Below are 21,926 nucleotides of genomic sequence, written 5' to 3' on the forward strand. Positions count from 1 at the left end.
TCACCTGTGCTTTGTATATCGCAGCCCCTTAGTTGTTTTCTCCATTGTAATTTTGGTACTTGTTCTGTCCTTCCCTCGAATGCTCAATGCTTGTCAAATAGATGTTCTTGGGGCCTGTTGTCACCTTACTATCTGAAGCTCTCACCACCTCTTTGCCAGTTGCTCTGCACAGTAAGTTAAAAGTCGTTGTTCTTACTTTTAGGGTCCCATCATGTTCTACTGCCCCAAATCCCTGCTGGTCACAGCTTTTTCCCTGCACACTCCTGCTTTTGTGTCTTCTTGTGTACACAATGCCTTTCCAAACTCCTGTTCCCAGCTCCCTAGGGAAAGGGAATCTTTTCATGGAGCCATCCAAGAAGTGAGCTAAATTTAATAATATAATAATAATAGTAAAAAATTTGATAGAATCATGATAATGTGTATGTGCTTGAACTTAGTGACTGGCTAGTTGCTAAATTGCCTCTTCCTGGCTCTTCTCATTCGTTTTGTTACTTTTCAATTAGTGTGTAACAATTAAGGTTAGATACCACTTTCCCAGGTGAGATAGGTAGCAGCAAGACTTAGCTGTGCCCCGTGATAAATCATTTACTTATGCCCCCAGAAAAGACAGCTGCATGCAGCAGTGGTCTTCACTTTTTTCAGGACAGCTTAGATCCAGATTGTTTCATTGATGTCGTTGTAAGTTATGAGACTCAATGACAGAGTCCTCAGTGTTATTGGTTGTGGCTTCTACTGCAGTTATTTCCTTCAGCAGTACTCCTGGCTCACCATCTAAAGGTGAGGGCTGTCTGTACCTCCTTGACTTTCAAAACTTGGGCAGTCCTTTTCAGTCTGTTTCCCTGTAGTTTGGTGGACAGTTGCTGGACAAAATGTGACGTGTTGTGGCATTTTGTTCAGTTCCTCTTCCCTAACCTGGAACAAAACAACAAAAATGGTGATGCTTTGTAATGAGGGATGGAAGTAGATCTGTGTCAAACACATGCAGCAGTTCTTTCTTTCTACCCAAATGTGATCAGAATGTTACTCCAGTTAGCGCTGAATTTAGTCAATTTATTCCGGTGTCCGTAGAAGATGCATCTTTTGCTATAGGAAAAAAAAAAAAAAGACTGCTCCAGAAGTTTCCCCTCTTATGCATATTTTTAGAGTAATCTTCCAGGCTTTCGGTAAAAATAAACCTGGACTTCCAGCATCTATGAAACAAATATAGCACCCACTGTGCTGCCATTAATCAGGTTTTGGTAGTAGGTTGTACATAAACTGTCTGAATTAGCTTGATTTATAAAAAGTAGAGGGGTTTTGGTGATAAAGCAAACACTGGAAAAATAACACAGCAGAATTAGATGACCTGTTTTTTTGCCTCAGCAGAAGTTTTCATGTCCTTCACTGTAAAATCACCTGCTTCCTTGTTTCCAAACTGAATTTTTTCCAGTCTAGCTGGTGGTTTCTTCAGTGTCTTTTCCAGGGCATCTCTCTGTAGAGACTTTAAAAGCTTTCAGCAGACCATATTTTGATGGTGGGGTGACACTCTGCTGCTTGCCTTCTGCTTTTTTTTTTTTTCATGTGTGGAGGTGATGGACTCTGATACCAATGAAAGCCTAGAAATAATGATGTGCTAATAACTTCAGTGCTCACTCATGAGTGATTGTTGTCTGTAGTGAGAATTCCCCTTTTCTGCTGAGTGATGTGTCTGTGAAGCTTGCAATGTTGCTGTACACCCAGCAGATGTGGGGATTTGTTAATGAGGCCCTAAGTATTTAGGAAAGTTACTTTATTACTGCTGAAGAGATTTAAGAATTATTTTGTTAGAGTTTCATAATCATGATACTGCTGGCCTCTGCTGCATGCAAATGAGCAGCCCAATCCTGGAACTCTGCTGCTGAGGGTAGCACTTGCTCCTGGAAAGATGCAGTGATTATTTGATCAGCCAGGAGGCTGAATTCTACCATTTTCTGTATGATAAGCAGTTTTAGCAGTGTTAAACCCACAGCAAGGACCTAGGGTTGAAATAATCACTATCCTGTTACAAGTTTCCTGAGCTATCTGCTCCCCAGACTTTTATTGCCATAAATAACTCTAGAAGTCAGGCCTCACTGCCAGAAGTGTTAAATGCTGCAAATAGTATAGAAGATGACTCATTTAGTGAGATGAAGGTGGAGCATGAATCAGTAGGAAGAAAACTGATATACAAAGGAGACGTTTTGAATGCAGATGACACACAAAATCTGAACAAAGCAATGTTCAATCATCATAAAAAAGAAACAAAAGACTTTTTCAAAAGAAAAAAAATTAAAAAATTCTTCTATCTAATGACAAAGGCCATTCTAGCAAAAGCCTAGAGTGGGAAGGTATTGCATACTGAGCATGTCATTCCTTACCCAAGATAAATGGTGGACTGCATAGGAAGAGATGAATGGAAAATTCTTTCTAATATGTCCAAACTAAACAGTATTCAGGAAGCAGGTTACTTTCCAGATTGTTCTGTGCCTATATAAGCTGAGAAAAGAACTTATCTTTGAGCTAAACAGTTTTGGGAGATCAAGAGTCCTCATAGCTTCAGTGAACCCACACTGAAAGCTAACAGCAATGGAAATGCTAAAACAATAATCTGTGCACATCCCTTGTAAATAGTAACTCATGAGAAGTGGATGAAATTTCCATAGACCATTCCGTTTGAAACTACAGCTTTTGGTCCTTTTGCTTACCCTCTAGCTCACACACATAGGAGTGCCTTTAAAGGCAGGCTTGGAAAAAAGGTACCCAGTAGATGATGACCTATAGCTGCTGTTGCACTAATGAAATGAAGTGTCTAGTGCTGCCTATAATTCAACTCCTGCCACTTCTTGGGAGTAGGGGTGTTTATTAAGAGTTTAATGTAACTCTTCAGGGGTAAGGATTAAACATTTTCACGTTTGACATCAGGGAAAGGCTCTTCACTGAGAGGGTGGTCAGTCACCAGAACAGGCTCCCCAGGGAAGTAGTCATGGCACCGAGCCTGTCAGAGTTCAAGGAGCATCTGAATGATGCTCTTAGTCATATGATTTAATTTTAGGTAGTCCTGTGAGGAGCAGGGAGTTGGACTCAATGATCCTTATGGGTACCTTCCAACTTGAGATATTCTGTGATTCCACACAATCTTTTTGAAGCACAGGAAGGAAAAATAGCAGTTACTCCCCCCCCCCCCCCCCCGCCCCCAAATGCTGAAATGTAATCATGCAAAGAAGCCTAGAATACCTGTATCTTAGGTGGAAGCTCTGGCTCTGCTGGCATTTTGAGTAAGAGCCACTGTTAAAATTGTAGAGGCTGGTTTATCCTGTGGCATGTATGGCTCTTCCTTGGCTTTGTTACGCTAGACCCATAAAGTGTTGCTCTCAAAAGTACTGCTCCTTTAGAGCAGTAACAGTTAGAAACAGGTATAACAAGGCATCTTAACCTGTACCGCTTGGAGTACCTTTGTTCAGGATGAAGTGAGGGACGGTCAAAAGACTGAAGGCTGCTAGCTAGCTGTTTCAGTGTTGGCAATGGCAGGAAATCTGGAGAAGACAGGTAAAGCTGCCAATGCTGAAGGGATGCAGGTACTTACATGGAGCAGAACTATGCACAGGAAGGGAAAGCTCTTGCAAGGATATCACTGTCTCCAATATTATTGTGAAAATAATCTCAAACCTGGTTGTACTCATCTTTCATAGTGCTGTGAGGTCTGTGAGCTCATTTCTTTATTGAAGCTATTGGACTGAAATTTCAGCATAAAGCTATTCGTGCTTATTCCTGTCAATTTCAAAATTTCAGATGTGAATTTATCTGTGTATTAATGCTCAAAATCCAGAGCTGCATGTTGTAAATTGGAATATGTCTGGGTAATAAACCTTTTCTACTGTGTCTGTGTTCAGTGCATTTAGTCCTTCTATTCATAGGTAATGTGCTGGATTTGAGCTTTAATGAAAGAAATTATTCTTACAGGAGGTAGCACAGGCCAAATTTTCTGTTGCTACTAAGGGAGAACTAATAGTTAACTGCTAGTGACAGATTTATGTTTTCACTTGTAGGTTACCCAGCAGTGGGCCCAGCTCAAATGTAAAATATCACTTGGAAATGTTGGCTTTGTTAGTGAAACGTGTGAGGTTCGTTTTTAAAAGCTGTACTGATTTTAAGACCAAAAAAAAAAAGTGCCTTTCTCCTGTTGGGAGGATAGAAATTCTCTAAGGAGAAATAGCACAGACTGAGTTTCTGTCAATGAAGAGTATGTGTAATTTAATACCAGACAGCTTTTTAATACAGGAGGAAAAAAAGAACAGACACTCGCCTGTCTTATGGAGGGGAAAAATATAAAAGCCTGCCTGCAGTACGTTACCTAAATTTAGCCACAGAGGGGATAATCCTCTCAGATACTCAAAAATCTGTGTGAGGGAAGTAAGTAAAGGCTATGGAGAAGCTGTACTTGGAGACCTTCGAGCTCCATTTTCCAAAGTCCTAGCAATAGGAAATGTGTTAGGAAGCACCAGTGGTCAGACTGTAAGGTGGCACTTGCTTGTTTAGTCCTTCTTACGAAAGTTCTGTTTGATCTTCAATATTATAAGTGGCTGAGGTTAGAGATATGTGAATGGCTTGCCTCAAATGACAAAACTACTCAGAATCATCCTTGGTCTGAGCTTGAATTGTTCCTGTGTTCAAGCAGTGGTAGGATCGTGCTTTGCACAACACATATCCATAAATGTGTTAAATTTCTTACAGACTCCCCACAGACCTTCTCCCTCCTGACATCTGTACTCAAAACCCTATCTGGAAGAGGCATCTGATCCTTAACACAATGCTTGACAACAAAAGAATGACTTTGAGTTCAGAAGCCACAACAAACCTTCGGTTATCATTCTGAATGAAAAGAAAATGGACACTGGCTTCTTGGTCAAATACCAGTTCTATAATTTTTAAAAAATCCATTTTGTAATGGTTTCTTAGTCTAAGATCAAATGTGAATTGTAGATTTCTCAGAAGTGTGAATATTTAGGATTTCTGAGGTCTTAATTTAAGTGTAGTTGTACGCCCTGACAGCAGTATTTCTTCTAGTTTTGTGGACTTGTGAAACAAGTTTGTGGCATGTTAACTTCCAGTGAGTTTTTTAAAGAGCAAGTTCTTAGTACTGTTGCTGCCTCCTTTGTCCCCATTTGAAACAAGCCCAGAAGCTGTAAACAACTGAAAACTGCTGCCAGCTTCTGTTGTATTAATATCCTTGTAATACAGTTCTCTGTTGTTTAATAACTTGCTTTTAAAGTCTTAGAGGAGATATGCTTGGATGCTTTGCGTGTGCGGAAACTGAATCTCAGGGTGCTCACAGCAGGGTCAGAGCTGTAGCAGGGGTCCTGTCTTGTATAATGACACTTACCTTGTTTTCATACACTTCTCCAGTCCTGGCAGTGGTACTTTGGCTCTTGATTATGCCCTGCATCCTCAGCTCCTCAAGAATGTCTGATGATTTTTGCCTCTCTGTTTCCTGTAAGGGCCATGATTTACTGATGAACTTGCTGGTGAGCAGTGCGTCTTCAAAAGATGAAAACATTAAAACTTAATACTTGTAGAGCACTTACATCAAAAAGTTCTATCTGAATGCCATTTTCAATGCCAGAGTTTTTATTTAAGAGGTTACATACTGAGAACACCCAGTGGAGAAGGCCTGCTCGAAGGTCTTTTCACCGCTTAAACTTTGCAGTAAGCTTTTTAGTGGCTTGAAGAATGGTGCAGGCACCTAGTTCAGTTTCTCACTGTAGTCAGTTACACCCAGAGGGGCACATTTAGGAAAGCATGGAAACATGTGCTGCGGGCCTGTGAAGCCAATTTTTGAGCATGTTCCTGAAGAGGGTCCATAGGAAGCTCTTTACAATTCAAGTCCTCAAGGGTACTGTGATCTGGTCAGAGAAAGCCAGGCTGGGACAGGATAGTAGAAGCCTACTAATGGGCTGTCTTGTAAACATCACTGTGTTCTTCTGTTAAATGAACCCAAACTTTAGTATACTTTCATGGTCTATGATTTTTGTGGTAACAGCATTGCTACATTTGAGTCTGGTCATAAGCATTCCAACACTTAATTATATATTTATAAACAGCAATTAAGAATAAAAACCAAATTATTTTGATAAGCCTTCTGAGTGGCTGTTTAGTTTCCACATATTAGACATGAATAAACAACGAACAACTTTACTGCCAAGACCCATCAGGTTTTTCAACCCTCAGTTGACAGTTCTACCATCTGCCCAACCTCTATTGGCAGAAGTTAGAGCTTTTGTACGAAGAATGCTTGGACCAAATCAAAATCGCAGTTATTTGACATCTGCCACTCCTTATAAGCAGAGTGCGTATGACAACGTTGGCTTATTTTTTAGTTGTAAAACAAAAATACAGAACATCTACCACCTTGTAGAAGCTGACTCCACACCTCTCCTAAAATAACTGAACCACTCACCCAAAAAGTTGGGGTTCAGCTGTCAGTCAGAACACGTAAATGTCAGAAGCCAGTATACAGCAAAACATATCTTGGCAAAAAATAAAAGCATGATGAGTGGGCAATGTTGACAAGTGATGTGAATTTGTATTGGTCTTGCTAATCTATTCATTCAGGAGAAGAATGTAGTTGGAATATCTTGGCATGGTATGGTTTGGGTTTTTTGTCTTGAAACAAAAAATTGAAGCATGATTTCAAAAACTTTCTGTTTGGAAATTTCCCGTGAAGTTATCTTTTAGCAAGTGGGAGGAAAAGGAGCTTAAATTAAATGAAACACCATTTCAGAGCAAGCAAATAATTTTGTTCAATCTGAAATGAAATCCTTTCATCGCATCGTCCTGTGGCATTGGGAGTTAAGTCCTCTTTAATGAATAGCAAACACCAGTAATTATTCCTTTTGTGTTCAATTTGAAATATTTTATTACAACCCTTGTTTACTACAAAGAGTAGACAACCACTGTAGATTTTCCATTTAGTGTGTTTGTGAAATGTAAGCTGTTTATGGCACTGGAAGAAAACAAGAGTTAAACTACAAAATTAGGGGGTTTAAATGTGCCAAAGATGGTGCTGCTTTTCCATTAGGATACCAGTGTAGTAAGAGTCGCTAAGATTATAGAAGAGTTTGGGTTTAAGTGTTCACCTGTACTTAAAAAAAAAAAAAAAATCTTAGCAGACTGTTGCTTATCGTCATGATGATTTCTGATTTTTTTTAATAGTTTTCTCTCTATGATAACTGGCCCTGTAATTTTGGTTTGCAAACAAAAGTTAGTAACATGGTATTTACTTGCTGTCTCTACCTGATGCTAGTCAGGGGGATTGTATTGACCATTCTGCTGTAAACGCTGACTGTAGCAGCAGATTGACAGCCCTTGTGTGGGCAATGCGTCTTCCCAGTGTGCTGTAATCCCAGTTAGAGGGGCTACCCCTGGGGACAAGGCTGAGTTTGTTCTCTTGGTCTGTTTTAGGCGCCTGCCAAGAAAAGTATCTACCCTGCTGCCTGTTCTGATAGCGAGGGTTGAGTCATGCTGCAGAACATAATCATTGGCTAGGAAATACTTTTTGCTACTATTGCATGGTTTTAAACCAGTGCTAAGAGCTCAATCCTTGTGGTGTTGCAGCATGAACGTTTCTGGGTGTAGAAGTTGGCTGTAGCAATAGACTCCCAAGATTGTTTCCTCCTAGGTCTCCGTTTGTGGAGTTGGTATGAACTTCAGTTACTGTTTACCTGTGCTTTGTGCATTGCTGCTTTTCTGAGATGATGTAAATCTTTCTGGTAGTTCCTCAGGGTTGTCTCCCTCACTGGTCTCATCTGCAAGTTTGGCTCCATCCTTTGAAGTGCTCATTGGCCAAGCTGCCCCATCCTGTGAGGGGACAGCCTCTGTTCCAGCAGTGCTGTCATTTTTAGTCTACAAGAAAATGAAGAAACAAATGAGAATCTCCTTGGGCTTCTAAACATTTAAGGTGGTATCTAGAATAGTCCCATAGAATTGGCAGGTTCAGAGTGGAGTGGAAGACAGAGGCATTCCTGATACTTATCCGTGTTCTGTCACAGGTGGATGTTGATGGTGAGGAAAAGTCTCCTGGAGTATTTTGGAAAGGAAGCAACGACCTTAAGCCTAAATGTATCCATAATCCAGTTGACTGTGTTGGAGTATTGTTTCAGTACTTTAAGTGCCTTCTGTATGTGGATCATGGGTTAGAAATTTAAAACTGAGTTTTAAGTTAGCACTTGGTAAGGTGTTAACCTGTGCCCCTTCTAAATAATAGCTTTGAACCTCCAAAGAATGCAGGATTAGAGCCTGGATGTATTCTTGTCTCTTCTCTGTGTGTTTGGGCTTGAGCCAACTCAACTGTTTAAACTTCACAAAGTGGCTGTGCACATATATCCTGTAATACTTACATATATACGAGCCCCCTGCCTCATAATAACTTTTTGAGGCAAAACCCGCCTTGCTGCAGTGTTGTAATTCATCACTGGTGTGGGAGATAAGTGCCTTTAATTGTATCTTTAATGAAGCAAGTGGGACAGACTGTGGAAAGCAACTTTTCAGGTGCTGTAAAATCAGATCATGCATGTGGCCAAATGGTGAGTTTGCTTCCCCTGTAGCATAAGCTGAGCAGTAGCCCTTCTCTTAGAGCTCCCTGACAGAGTCAGAGCTACTGACTTGTTAACATCAGCAAAACTATTTCTCTGTATATATACATCCTTGTAGACTCGCACGCTAAGATCTCTCCTAACATACTTTATACGGAGTCTGTTGGGAAGAAGTCACTACCTGGCTTTTGGCTTCCTGGTTGTTCTGTAGCTCCTCAGAAGACAGCTGTGTGACAGCGACCCTGTTAGAAATACTGCAGCCCATGGTGAAATTGTGACCACCTGCTTCTCCTTGCTGCAAGTCCAGGGAGTAGGAATGCCCTAGTCTCTTCCTTGGGAGCTTGGTTATTCGTTATCACCATGGAGTCTAACCGTTGCCAGGGCCTGTTGCTAAAATAAATAACACCACAGAAGGCTTTCCTCTTATGTCCTGGCATACAGACGTCATCGCCTTTGTCCAGGCACCCTCATCTGAAGTTGAGAAGGGAATGTGTTTCTTCTGCGCAGCTGGGATGTTGGTTTGAGAGCAGCAAATCTGTACAGGTCATTCAGGGCATTAGTGAACCTCCTGTGGGAACTCAAGTGAAGACACTTGAGTATCTTCAGCCATTTTTCCTTTTTCTTTTTTCTTTTTTTTTTCTTTTTTTTTACATGACAGTATCTTGTTCATCTAAAACACACACACATTTCAGTCTCTGGTTGGATTTCTTAAGTATTCTTCAAGCACCATTAGCCATTGGAAAAGATCAGTCCTGAATCTGGAATTCCAAGCAGTGAGGCAAACTTTTAAATGGGAGGAAATGTCATCAGGCTGTGACTAGGGAAAATGTTTTAAGCGTCCTTTGAGATCATTGTACAATTTCTTGATTACTGTTTGAGTCTGTTCACATCCTTAGAAGTAGATGTCTGTAGGAGATTTAAAAAAAAAAAAAAAAAGGCAGCCATGGTTTATACTTCCAAGAGGTTGCTATAGAAGATAGTAGGGAAATGTTAAGACAGTGCTGTCAATTGAAGATCCTGCCTTGGGTCACTTGTGCTGAGATCATCAGCTGTTATAGTTAGAAGAATTAATTTGTTTTTTCACAAATATTCGCATGAAACAGACTCTTTGCATGAAATCAAAAGATTCCAAAAACCCAAGTAATTATTAATACCGATGAGGAATTATTTTTTTTTAACTTCCTGAGACCCTGGTAACAAGTGAATGTCAGCTTGTGACCTTACCGTGATTTGTAGTGGAAAACTTTCTGTAAAACTTGTCAAATTTATTTTCCATATACGTGAAACAGAGATGTTTACATGACTAATGTGTCTTTCAAGTAGTAAGGCTGGTGCACTTACAGAATCAAATGAACCCCAACACTGAGACAGAGTGACTCCAGCCTAAGAGATCACTCTGGATGGATGGCTGCAGGCAGCCCTGTGTGTTCCTCTTGTCTCCAGTCCAAACCCTCAGCTGTTCTGGTTGGAAAGCTGAATAAACTCATTTGCATGGCAGTGAGCCTAAAGTGATCTTCCCTGCCCCAGCGTGCCTTATTCGGCTGTGCAAAGCACTGCACTAAGGTAACTGTACGGCTTCCAGGCTGTAGCTAGTGCCTCTACCCAGCTCAGAGTGCGTGCGTGTGACTGACTGTACCTACCTGTGCTGGCATCCTAGAGCTGCAAGGAACTCTCAAATGTGCATCTATTGTCTCTTGAGAAACAAGTGTCCTCCAAGAAATCTTGTTCTTTTTTTCATCCCTAATCAACAGGGACCTGATTCTTGTGTCCAGTTTGAATTCACACAGAATGCTAGTCAAATAACCTTTTGGTGTGTGGGTTTTCTGTTGTTGCTGCTGCTGTTCTATTTTTTTCTCTCTCTTTAGCAGATGTTTGCAGGTTGTATGTGATAATGCTGAAATGTGATTGCTGCTTGATGTATGGCAGAACGTGATGTACAGGCTGAGCTTCTTGTTTGCATTTCTGATTAAACACTTGCTGGGATGGTGCAGTTCTAAAACTTGTTCATAAGTAATAGGTAAAATTTTAATCTTTCCAAAAAGGTCATTTTTATTTGTTCCTTCAAATACAAATAAGGTGATAAAATGGAAACCATGTCAGTTATCAAAGTAAGAAAATTCTGCTACAGCCTATGATTTTACATTTAATCAAAACCCAGGTAAGCTTTATGATTTATGCTTTACAAATTGATTATTGGCACATAAAAAGAAAGACAAGTGATAGTTTGGAGAAATAAGAGTACATGGGATGTACCAAGTGGCATGAAATTGGCCCTCATTCATATTTATGAAAAGAACCTTCTCGGATCTCAACGTGACTTGTACACTTAGAGCCTGATCTTTTCATATCTTACGCACACGATTAAATTGACATGGTGAACAGTATGTTTTTGAACAATTTGGAGCTACAGGCTTTCAAAAGCATACTGCTCTCACAGTGATGCTGACTGACAATAGAAAAATCTTCCTCTCATTTTAGCAGCTTTTCGTCAATCTGTAAAATTAAAAATGAGCAAGTTTCAGTACAGTCAAGGCACCAGGATGCGTGGTGTTGGTTGAAAAATAGAGGATAATTCATCATAAATACAAATATAGGATATTTCCCTTTAAGAAAACCCATGGACCAGAGCCTATGTGAAGCACAACATTGAAACTGGAGAGGAAGAGGAGCTGCGAGAAGGCTAGTAATGGTGGGAAGGGGAAAAAAGTGCAGGTCTCTATGCCTTGTCTTGTGAGAATGAGAACAAAAGCCAGTCACAGGGATGTGCATGCTGGGGAGAAATCACTACGAAATCAGAAACAGCTGTTTCTATAATTGGTGGTGTTATGTGGAGGAAATTGAAATGTATGTATATTTTAAAATGAGGAGAGTTGTTTTCCAAACTCCCAAATCTGAAGCTGTTTGGCTTGCAGGATGATTAGGAAAACTGAATGGGAGACAAGACATCTTGGTTCCTACAACCTTATCAGCTGTCTCTGATTTATACTCCTAGATTAGTGAGCTACTGCAGAGAGGTGAGAAAAGGATTACCCGTGGAATGGCATCCTTGATACACAGAAACACTTTGCTGGTCTCAGTAAGTGAAAGATTCCCATGTAGTATCACCAGTCTGACATGTACGCAGATAAAAAGCACTCTCCTAAGGCTCGGAGGCTGGCTGAAGTTATTAACAAAACAAAGCTTGGCTGATTTGAAGGAGAGAGGCAAATTTCTGACGTTTTTATTCTGACAACATTCCTACTGACTTCAAACAATAGAAAGCGACAGGGTGGATTTTTCAGGGACTCTGAGCAGCAATATTTTCCTTTGAAAATAGGACTGAATAGTTGGGCGGCTGCAGAGGAAGTGCCCTAACTATTAGTGAGCACAAGTAGCTGTTTGGAGGAGAGTTTGAGGCCAAAAGGACGCTGAAAGGCTGCAGCCCATGCTGTGCCTGTGCCTGAGGAAGGAAGAGAGTGCCCATTTTCCCTGTGCTCTAGTGATTCTCTCCCAGGGTCCTGCTGCAGTCCCGAGGAGGAAGCTCTCCACTATAGACATGGGTGATGGAGTGGAGGGGAAAAATCCACCCCAGGAGATGGGGGCTGCGGCTGGGGTTGAGTCTTGAAGGTTGGTGGGGGCAGAAGACAGAAAACGAGCTGGGTTGTGGAGTGGGCAGGGGGAAGGAATAGGGAGAGAGATGAGGAGGTGGGCTTGGCTGCATGAGGTGACTGGAAACCAGAGATGTTGGACGTGGACCAAAACTGAGAATTTCTGCAACTGAAGTCAAAGCCTCTACAGACTGTGCAAGAATTGCTGCACTTCAAAGACCGGCTGCTTAGCTAAATCCAAGTAGACTTTCACAGACAGGCACTGTATGATGTTTCTTTCCTTGAGGCTTTCTTCTATTCCCAGTTTGAAATCTTACCTGGGTGGTAGTGAATGAATTTGTCAGGGCATTCGTCTCTGCCTTCTCCGTGTCAGGCTCTGGGTACCTCCCAGCTGGGCTAAACAGCTTGCAGAGCTGGCCTTTAATGTGGAGTCTGAGTTTTGGCATACAGCTTCGTATTTGTAAGACTGAGAAGGGGAAGATGGCTAGAAGGGGAGCCACTGACTGGTGGCTGTAGTCAATGGAGAGCTGACTTGGTTGTGCTTCGCTAAACCAGCTCCATGGCTGGCTCTTTTGTGTGTGTGTTGTATTTCAGTGCTGCATGTGATTCAAATGCTGTACGTAATCTCTCCATGGTGACTGCACAGCATTTGTTTCTATTTAAGGAGAGAAAGAGGTTTGGGTTTTCTGCCAGAACTTCCACTCAGGTAATTACACTTCTGCCTGCAGAATTTCCCTGTAGCTTCAATTGTAGTAGTCGTTCTTCACTCCCACTACTAAAAAGTGCAAATGCAGACCTGCTGCTGTGTTTCGGGAATGCAGCAGTGGTTGCTCTGCTGAGGCAAGTGAAGTGACCTCACCATGCATCATTTATGCTAGATTTGCCCCTAGTAAAGATTGCTGCATCCAATTGTGCTACTCTGCAGCTCTCATCTTTCTGTGCCTGGCTTTGGCATAACAAGTTGATCTTGCTAGTGATACTGCTAGATGATAGTGAGACAGCCAGCTGGAAGCCAATGAAAAGATGATTAAGAGCCAAGAGAAAACCATATGGAGAGAGAGGGATTTCTCTTTACAGAGTTATAAGTAAAAGTGTTTATGTCTTTGGATCCCACTAGCTGTTTTTTCCCTTCTTTGCATCAGTTTTATGAGTGGGAAGTGGTTGCAGTTGAATAGCAAATTCTATCAAATCTCTTTAGCTAGAACAAATGTTGTAAGCGGTAGATATTTCAGGCAGCTCTGTCAGTACTAAAAATCAACAGGCCAACATTGTAATGGTAATAACAAATATTTCATAGCTATTAGGCTAATTTTAACTACAACAATACGTATGATTCCAACATTGTATAAATAGTACTGTTTTGCAAAATATTATATATATTAAATGAAGGGTCTCTTGTCTCAAATTGAGATGATGTGGTGATTTTTTTTTTTTTCTTCTATAAACTTCTGACAGAGCTAATAAAGTGCAGCTCAGTCTGGAAGACACTTCTGCAGATGCTTAATTCTCTTTGAAGTCAAAGTAAGCACAGGCCTTGTTCACTCAGAGCCTTAGAGAGAGATTTAAAACAGAGGATGTCCAACGTTAATAAGTTGAGATTCATCAAGCATAGTGTAGATAGTAAACAGAACCAAGACAATTGAAACAAATTATTGATTCATGGAATTTAGTCTTTCTCTTCACAGAACGTTCACATGCAGATTGTGTTGCTATTGAATACAGTTTTTATTCAGATTTACTAAATGAATGTTATGGTGAGTGTGTGGGTTTAAAAAAAATTTCTGTTAACTAATTCTGTATAGTTCACATCCTCAAGACTCAAGCTGTTTCACATATGTTATTGTTTCAGTCTCCCTGACTGATTGCTATTCAAGTGAATAGTGCTAAATCCCTGCTGGAATTGGTGTTAGGAATAGGGGTGCTTAAGTCTCTCTTTGGGGTTGCAAGTTTCTCATGAACATGGGGTTGTTTAAGGAAAGTCTGACAAGTAGGAAATGGGAATTTTCGACAAAACTTAGTGTTTTCCTTCCTCTCCAGTAAGAGCAAGTTAATTCTACTAGTTACTATTACTGGAAGAGTACTGTGCTACTTAGTTGAGAGCAGGGTGTGCTAGTATGTTTTTCTCTTGCTGCAGTGTTCAAAGCAGCTTTTGCACAGTGCTTTCTTGGACAAGGATTCAGGCTGGCCTTTCATGGTTTTGAAAGCGTTTCATGGCTTTTCTCAAGCTATGTGAGATGCTGTGCTAATGGAGAAGGAAGTGTGGGTGTACAGACAGCCCCACCTTGAGCTTCTGCTCATCACTGGCGTAAGACTGCAGTTAGGAGCAAGTTACTCCACAGGGAATGAAATAAGCCTCTGATCCCATGCGCTTCTAGTTGCTGGAGCAGACTGAGAATATTCCAGGCATCAGCCTTGCTCTGTTGTGAAGTGATGCTAGAGCTCCTTTTGCGGGACAAGACAGCTCTGCTCCTGGAAGAGTGCTGTCCCAAGAGAGCACCACCTGGCTCCGAAGTGACCCGGGATGGTGGATGGCCCTCCAGCCCAGGTCAGCTGGTGTCCTCGCTTGTTCCTGACTGCAGTCTGGGCTTTGTGAAAGGGCTCAGGAGAAATGCCATTGTCTAGAGTCTAAATGTCTGGCAGAAATAAAGAGAGACTGCCTGACTTGACTGCAACTTTCCCATGCTAGAGGTAAGGGAGATTTGTGAAGTTAATTAGTCTCCAGATTTGAACTTTCCTCATGGGTGAAACTGGTATTCTTCTTTCAGCTTATCTGCATATAGAGCTGCTACACATTGGTCTTAGGATGCTCCTGGAATGAGAAATGGAGCATACAATATAGCTGCTTTCCAGGGACTGCCTTGTCAGAGTCTGTGATTCAGCTCTTTGCCTTATGGATTAAACTTGGAGTATTCATGTACTTTTAAAATTTCTTTTACAACAGTTTGCTGAGATGAAGTCTGTGCTGTTAATTAGAGCTCTGCTGCTGTTCACAGAATGCTGGCTGTGCTGAGCAAAGCTCTTCAAACAGTTTTCCTGAATTTGAACAGGCAAAGCACTGGCCTCTTCTGCTCTCTGAGCAGGCAGTAGAGATGAGGTGAGGAGCTACTTGTTCCTGGTGGCACTTCTGTGCTGCTGGGAAACTGGTCATGCAATGAGATGAAGCCAGCACTGCTCATCTCCTGAGTCTCCTAGGTGCACAGTGCAGGAAGGGGTATACTGCATTGCCAAACACAGTCCATCATTACTGTAACAGATCATAAACATACTTTTTGCACGGTGACCAGATACCATTTTAGCAGATGTTTAATGCAAAATTGTCAGAGTTTCTAAGGAAGCTGTGCCACAGCTTTGCTCCTCTGCTCAATGGCAACTTCCTTCAGACTCCTAGCCTCTTTTATCTGTAATTAGTTCCTAGTCGTATATTTATATTTTAATCTTTTGTGATCACTTCTTCCATCCCTTGATTCAGTGGGTCCCATCCCTTTGTCACCCCTCCAGCTTCTGCCCCCTTCAGAGTGAGGGACCTTCATGCTTTGCCTATGTTTGCCCAGAGGCACTTCTGTTTCATCTGGGTTTTTTTTGTTGTGGGACAGGGGCTGTAACTTTGTTTGCATAAGTCTGTGTAGAATTGAGGTTGCCCTGCTAAGAGTTTTAGACATTCTTGTGGTGTAAAGTAGTATGTGGGAACAAATTTTGTAGATATGCAGTCTAAGAATCAGCTAAATATTCCCTCTTACTTAGCTGTTGTTCACACTCAATTCCTGAAGTCCTCTGCTATTCTTCTACGCAGAGAGTGTTTTCAGTCCTAAAGCTGTTCAGAAATAGATTGATTCCGCTTTTCTGTGTAAATGGGGAATGGTCCAGATTTGTATGTGAAAGCTGAGATCAAAAACTTGTTGTTTGCTTCTATTTAAACAAAATGCGCTTTAAAACGGAAAAAAAACCCCAGACAAACAAAATCTCTCCAAACCATCCAAAGAGGTTCCAAAATTTCTCCTGAAACATTTTTCACTTTCTTATATTTCAAAAAAGATTAGCAGAAACATAATGCTGCTTCAGCAGTTGTGGAGATAGAATTAAAAAACCCAGGAGTTAAAACGCAACTGCTCAAGTGGCAGGGGAGGTGGCTGAAGAGTGTTTACTAGAAGCATACTAGCTGCGTGGCTGGCATAGCTTTTAGGTTGGAGAAATATTACAAATCTACTCACTTTGCATATGGACAAGTGGTGATATACCAGACTGCTGTGTATCATGTGTATACCCTGAGTGTAGAAATGCCTTGTTCTCAGGAAGCCTCCATCTCTGGAGTGGAAGGCAGCAGCTATTTTTAGTAGTGTGCTGCAACATTACACAGGAGAGCACAGGATGATGCTGTTTCCCCAGCTCACTTCATGGATGACTTTTTTCTAATTTACTAAGGAAGGATGACAAACCAGTACAACCATATGAGCATGGACACAGCTTCATGCTTTTTTTCAAAGAAGTCAGCAAGATTGTGCTGGGGAACAGCCTAAAACACAACAACAAAAATTATTTCATCAGAGAAGAGCTCTTTAAGCTATGCCCTGGAACTGTAAGTGCTTGAAATACCAGCTTTAGAAATAAGCATTACAGTGCAGAGCCTGGGCTGTTTCTGTCAGGTGCCCAGAACAATGGGCGCTGAGACATAAGAAGCTGGTTGGTCTTGTGTTAGGATGGAAAATGTCCCCTGTGTAGAGGGACAGCAGGAGACTTGCATCTTACTTAACTCCTGATCAAACACTCTTCCTGAAGATGTAACTGATTCTTAGACTAGGTACTACCTTCTATGTGTGAGATGTTATCTCTTAGGAATGCAGAATACAACAATCCCATGCTTCTCTGACATGTGTGATCAATTAGAGGTGAAATCCTAATGTGAAACCTTACAATAGAAGTTTGCAGTGGGCTTGCAGATCCTTTGGTAAGCCTTGCCAGGTTGCTGGAGTTTCTAAATCAACATTTTGCTTGGACAATGATAATGGGATCATCAAGTTTACTCTTCTGTTGACAGCTGCTCTGCTGATTTCCCTCTGCAAATGACTTTGGGTTTTGCAAGCGTAACTGGTGAAGAGCTGTGCGAGTGCAACAGAACAGTCTGTTACTGCAGTAAATGGAAAAAGCAAAATGCAAACACAGTCGAAATCTTGCCTCTTGTATTCTGATTGCTCACTTTTAAAACTGGTGTGGCTGATGTTTGGTTGAGTTACTTTATTTTTTTTCCTAGTGTGCATTTGTGTATTTTGCCCACTCCAGACTAGCTTCATTATTACAGAAAAGAAGTTATGTGCCTGAGAGCCTGCTGTTGTTGAGGGTGATAACATGTGGAATTTGGTGAGTTAGTCACTAAAGGATATTATTTCAGCAGTTATCTGAGAATAGATATGTAAAATGTGAAACTAGAGCTGTCTAAATTTGGCAAGTGCATCCAGGATATGCAGTTTCCTGATTAGCAGAAGTGCTAGAGTTATTGTAAAAGGAAAGCATAATTGCAGGTTACTCTGTTTAGATAGTTTTCTTTAAGAAAACTGAAATATACATACAAAAACGTGTTTAAAAATGAGGGATTTCAGTGCAGTTCGAAGACTTGTGAAGATCCAGCCTGTATGACTTTTATAAAGCCTTGCAGGAATGTTTTAGCAGTTTGTCCTGGCGCATTTATAACAATGCATGGTGGCGATATTGGGAGGGGAAATGATGTTTTGTTGTGCATTTGTGAGCAGGGACCCTCAGCTGTAATCACCATATAAAGATGAAAAATACATTGATAAAATCATTCAGTCATGTTATGAGCTCTGGAACTTCCATTCCTGTAAAGGAAGACTGCAAATGTATTTCAGTCCATTTGGGACTGTGATTTGGTTTGTATACCTGTCACCATAGATTTTTTAATGCTGTATATAGCTTAACATATGACCAACATAATGGTACTAGTAATGTTTCTCTTTAGAGTAAATTAAGCAAATGTTCAGCCTTTAAATAGCCATGATAATTTCTCCTGTTGTTTACAAGGGACTCCCATTGTGGCCGTTAAAGAAGAACATATGGCTTATTGATATAATGTCAGCTTCTCAAAGTATTTCACGCTGTGCCTATTCTAGCACTGATGGGTATCTGACATGCACTCTCGAGCACTGAGACAGAAAAATATCTTTAGATGTCAAAAACAGTTCCCAGGTGAGAGCTTCACAGCCAGAAGGAGTAAAAAGTGCCCTCTGGCCTTTAACCGTCAATTACCTCCCCTGCCCTCGTGCTGCTCTTCTAAGATATATAGACTTATATTTAGCTTCCTCTGAAAGGAATTTCAAGCTTTTAATGCAGCTTGTCATTTTATGCAAACCTTTACAACACAATTTGCCCTTAGCTAGAGGTTGTCTATGCTGGGTGTTGAGAGAGTGACCACTCTCTGTCCTTCATAAAGTTTATGACAGCTTTTAGAATAGTAGTGCTAGAATAAATTTCAAAGTGTGGCCTTAGTAGTTTTCTCTAAGAGCTCTGACAGGTAAGATCTGGCAGGTTTTGCTGTGATCTTTTACAGCATTACATTCTTGCAGACAGCCAACATCTTGCCATAAGCTGCCTGTGAAGACTACATACAAGAACAATATTGTGCTGCTGCTGTTATAGGAGCAGTAACCTCTGGCTGAAAGCAAGGTGGAGAAGGAACGGTGACAATTTGCATTTACCATGGCTAAATTCAGCAGTGCCTGTTTAAGAGAGTTTTAAGCTGCTTGGGTCACTCCAGACGTGGATGGTTTTTTTGTTTTGTTTCTGTAATAGTTGCTGTTTCTGAATTCTCGGCATAATTCTGCTTTTGCTCACTTAAAGTGGAGTCTTGCTTCTGAAGCCTGGGAAGTTGTTGCAGTCAAAGACTGGTCTGAGACTGGAAGCCATATTGGCATGCATAATGGGAAATATCCCAGGGCTTTAATTATTGAGCTGTAAAGATCTTCTTTCCTTCTTGTTACCCACCCTAATTTAAAAAAAAAAAAAAGGCAAGAAGTTGGGAAGGTTATGCTGCATTTTATTTACATGGGTGTTCTGATATCAAAGCTGTTGTTTCATGTGATGAAGGACCTCTGCTGTATAGCTGGTTCAAACACTTAAAACTAGACTTGCCTGCCAGGGGTGCAAGCATTCTGGCACAGGCGATACAAACTAGATGAAACAGCAGCTTCAACTCCAGCTTAACCACAGAACTGAAATCAAGTCAGCAAGTGTCAACCACATGTTTGTCACAGGGCACAAGACATGGCACAGTCTTGGCAGAAGGGCTGTGTTTTGTGTCAGAGGGGCCCCATCATGTAAGGTACATGGCAGCCCAGGGCTGTGGGGGTAACCTTGCTTAGCCTTTTGGACCAAATCTTCAATGAAATCAACCCTGAGACAGGGTTCAGATGTTTCACTGAAGGAAAGTTTTATGGTTTGTGGTTTTTTTGTGTTGGTGGTTGTTTTTGTGTTGCGTGGTTTGCTGTGGTTTTTTGGGTGTTTTTTTTTGTTTGTTTGTTTTTTTAAATTGGGAAATCAAACAAGCTTGGCCTGCTTTGCAAACAGTCAGGTCAACACTCGGGACTTAGAGTGGCACAAAGGTACTGGACTGCTGGTGGGGACCTGGCAGTAGTCTGCATCAAGCAGAAACAGTGTTTTCCAGAAGTGCTGGCTCTTCCAGGACCTGATCAAACTTTTTTTTGTTGCAGAGTACCTGCAGTATGGCTTTCTTGGGCTGGTCCTTTAAAACTGGCAGACTCAGCTGAGCTTAGCATAACGCAAACGGTTGTCTGCATTCCTGTTCCCTGACCCAAGTCTGCTCTGCAATGACCATATCTAGGGCTAGGAGAAGAGTTTGGCTTGTTTTGTCTTCAATACATTCATCCTTTGAATACCCATCACATAGGAAACCTGTGACAGAGGTAAGACTCCAGGGCATAGACAAGCCCCTAGGCATGGGAGGTAGCCTTTCTCTCTTTGCTAGTCCCTGCTGTTCTTGCCAAAACTGCCAGTGGTATCTGTGAGGAAAAAAAAATGGCCACTTTTGGAAAGCCTTGCTCTCGCTCTCAGCCCCACTGAACATTAGTTCAAAGTGTGTTTTCATGCTTTAGCATGTTTCACTCCTGCCTCTTCAGAGATCATGTTAATATTATCACCTCTCATCAAACATTAATCTGTACATCATCTGCCAATTGAAGCATGAGTAGGTTGCACAACAATTGCTGCCTAGACTCTGTGGTCTAGTTGTTAACAGCTGGCTGTTTGGGTTGTGTTTTTGTTAAGTGGAGAGCCTATTTATAGGCAGCAGAACACATGCACGTCCTTGTCTGTGCTACTGCAGATCCTGATTAATCTCTTCTGGTACAAAAGCCTAGTCTACCAGCTAGCATACTGTGTATTAAAATCAGCGTGGGAGAGTCTTAGAGGTTTTTTCTCTTTCCATCACTATCTTGGAGCAGACTGATAGCACAGAGACAGGCTGCTTGTCTAAAAACTGGGGGCAAATGTTTCCCTTGTAGCTGGCCTCTTCCAGGATACAGAGGATGCAGTCTGTGGTGGTGGTGTCTGACAGAAAATGTCATTAAGAAGCATCCCTTTGGCAAAGGATCTGATTTTAAACAAGGTATTTAATGTGTGCATTGCACCCTGTTCTTTACCCAGAGGAGGGCAGAGTTAGATTTGTTTGCTTGAAAATTAGATAGCAGGCAAAGTTATCTGTGATGATAGGAAGCTGGGAGCTGTCTCATTCCTGCTCGAGGGCTGGGGGGAGAAGAGGGTGTTGGCTAACACCCAGCAGAGGAAAACCTATCTTTATCTGTGCACTTGACACCATCAGTGAGATGGGGAGTACGGCCTAGTGCCTCTAAACACCCAAGGAGTTTGTCTATGGCACTCTGCTATTTAGAGGCGCTGCTTGCTTGAGTCGCTCTTAACACTGTTCATGCTTAAAATGAAAACACTGTGATTCTAGCATAGCACACAATGAAGTACTTAATTACAAAATTGAAAACAAAGAGAAAAATGAGTACAGCACAATTTCAGATTATGTTAAATAGCATTTTTTTTCTTTTCTTAGTTGCTTTAGTGCCCCTACTATGTTAGGAATTATGAGGGGTTATGGAGGAGATTGGGGAAACTAGTTTTCTCCCCCTCCCCTGCTTGCTTCTTCCAGGGTTCACACATGTCTGGGCTGCTTTTCTCTCCTTTTGTTCAAGAAGGAATTCCCCTGATCTTGCATGTCTGTCTTCACTGCTCTCTTCCTGACTCATGCTGTTACTTGTTTCACATGTAGGAAGTGATATCTCCCATTGCTCCTGGCCCTGGGAGCTTCTTTGCTTTTACAGTCATGCTGTATTCTTTATTCAGCACTTTCTGTGCTGCTGGCCATGATATTTTCAGGGACTAGTGCAGCATTTTAGGAATCCCAGGCCAAAGGAAGCATTTGGTGATCATAAATCTTACTGAATGTCAAGGCTCTGGCCTCTGTAAATCCGTTTCTAGACTGTAAGGATTGTCCTCTGATGCATGGCCTGCAACTGGGACAAGCACGGCTTCTCTCCCACCTGTGCACAAGAGTTTTCTACCTGAGAAATGAAATGTGGGTGTATGGGAGGGTTGGAATATACCTGGATCTTAGCATATCATGACTAGCATGCATGCACAGATCCAACAGCTGAGCATCACTCCAGGCTACGCTACAGATGTAGCCATGGAGTCATAGCTGAAAAAATTGTAATACAGGCTGGAT

The 21,926-nt window shown here is 41.5% G+C and overlaps 1 protein-coding gene and 1 long non-coding RNA gene across 5 annotated transcripts in view; one reads left to right on the forward strand and one right to left on the reverse strand.

Moving 5' to 3' along the window:
- Positions 1-21,926, forward strand: part of LOC138690327 (uncharacterized) — a 137,760-nt gene that overhangs the window by 23,841 nt on the left and 91,993 nt on the right. The gene's annotated exons all lie outside the window — the stretch shown is intronic.
- Positions 477-9,052, reverse strand: STMND1 (stathmin domain containing 1). Its single transcript, XM_009928485.2, is given in 7 exon segments — positions 477-688; positions 690-780; positions 783-912; positions 1,346-1,471; positions 5,378-5,532; positions 7,716-7,896; positions 8,767-9,052. Coding segments are annotated over 7 exon segments (807 nt in total). The 5' UTR covers positions 8,851-9,052; the 3' UTR covers positions 477-648.

This window comes from Haliaeetus albicilla, chromosome 21 (genome assembly GCF_947461875.1).
Source record: "Haliaeetus albicilla chromosome 21, bHalAlb1.1, whole genome shotgun sequence".
NCBI classification, from domain to species: domain Eukaryota; kingdom Metazoa; phylum Chordata; class Aves; order Accipitriformes; family Accipitridae; genus Haliaeetus; species Haliaeetus albicilla.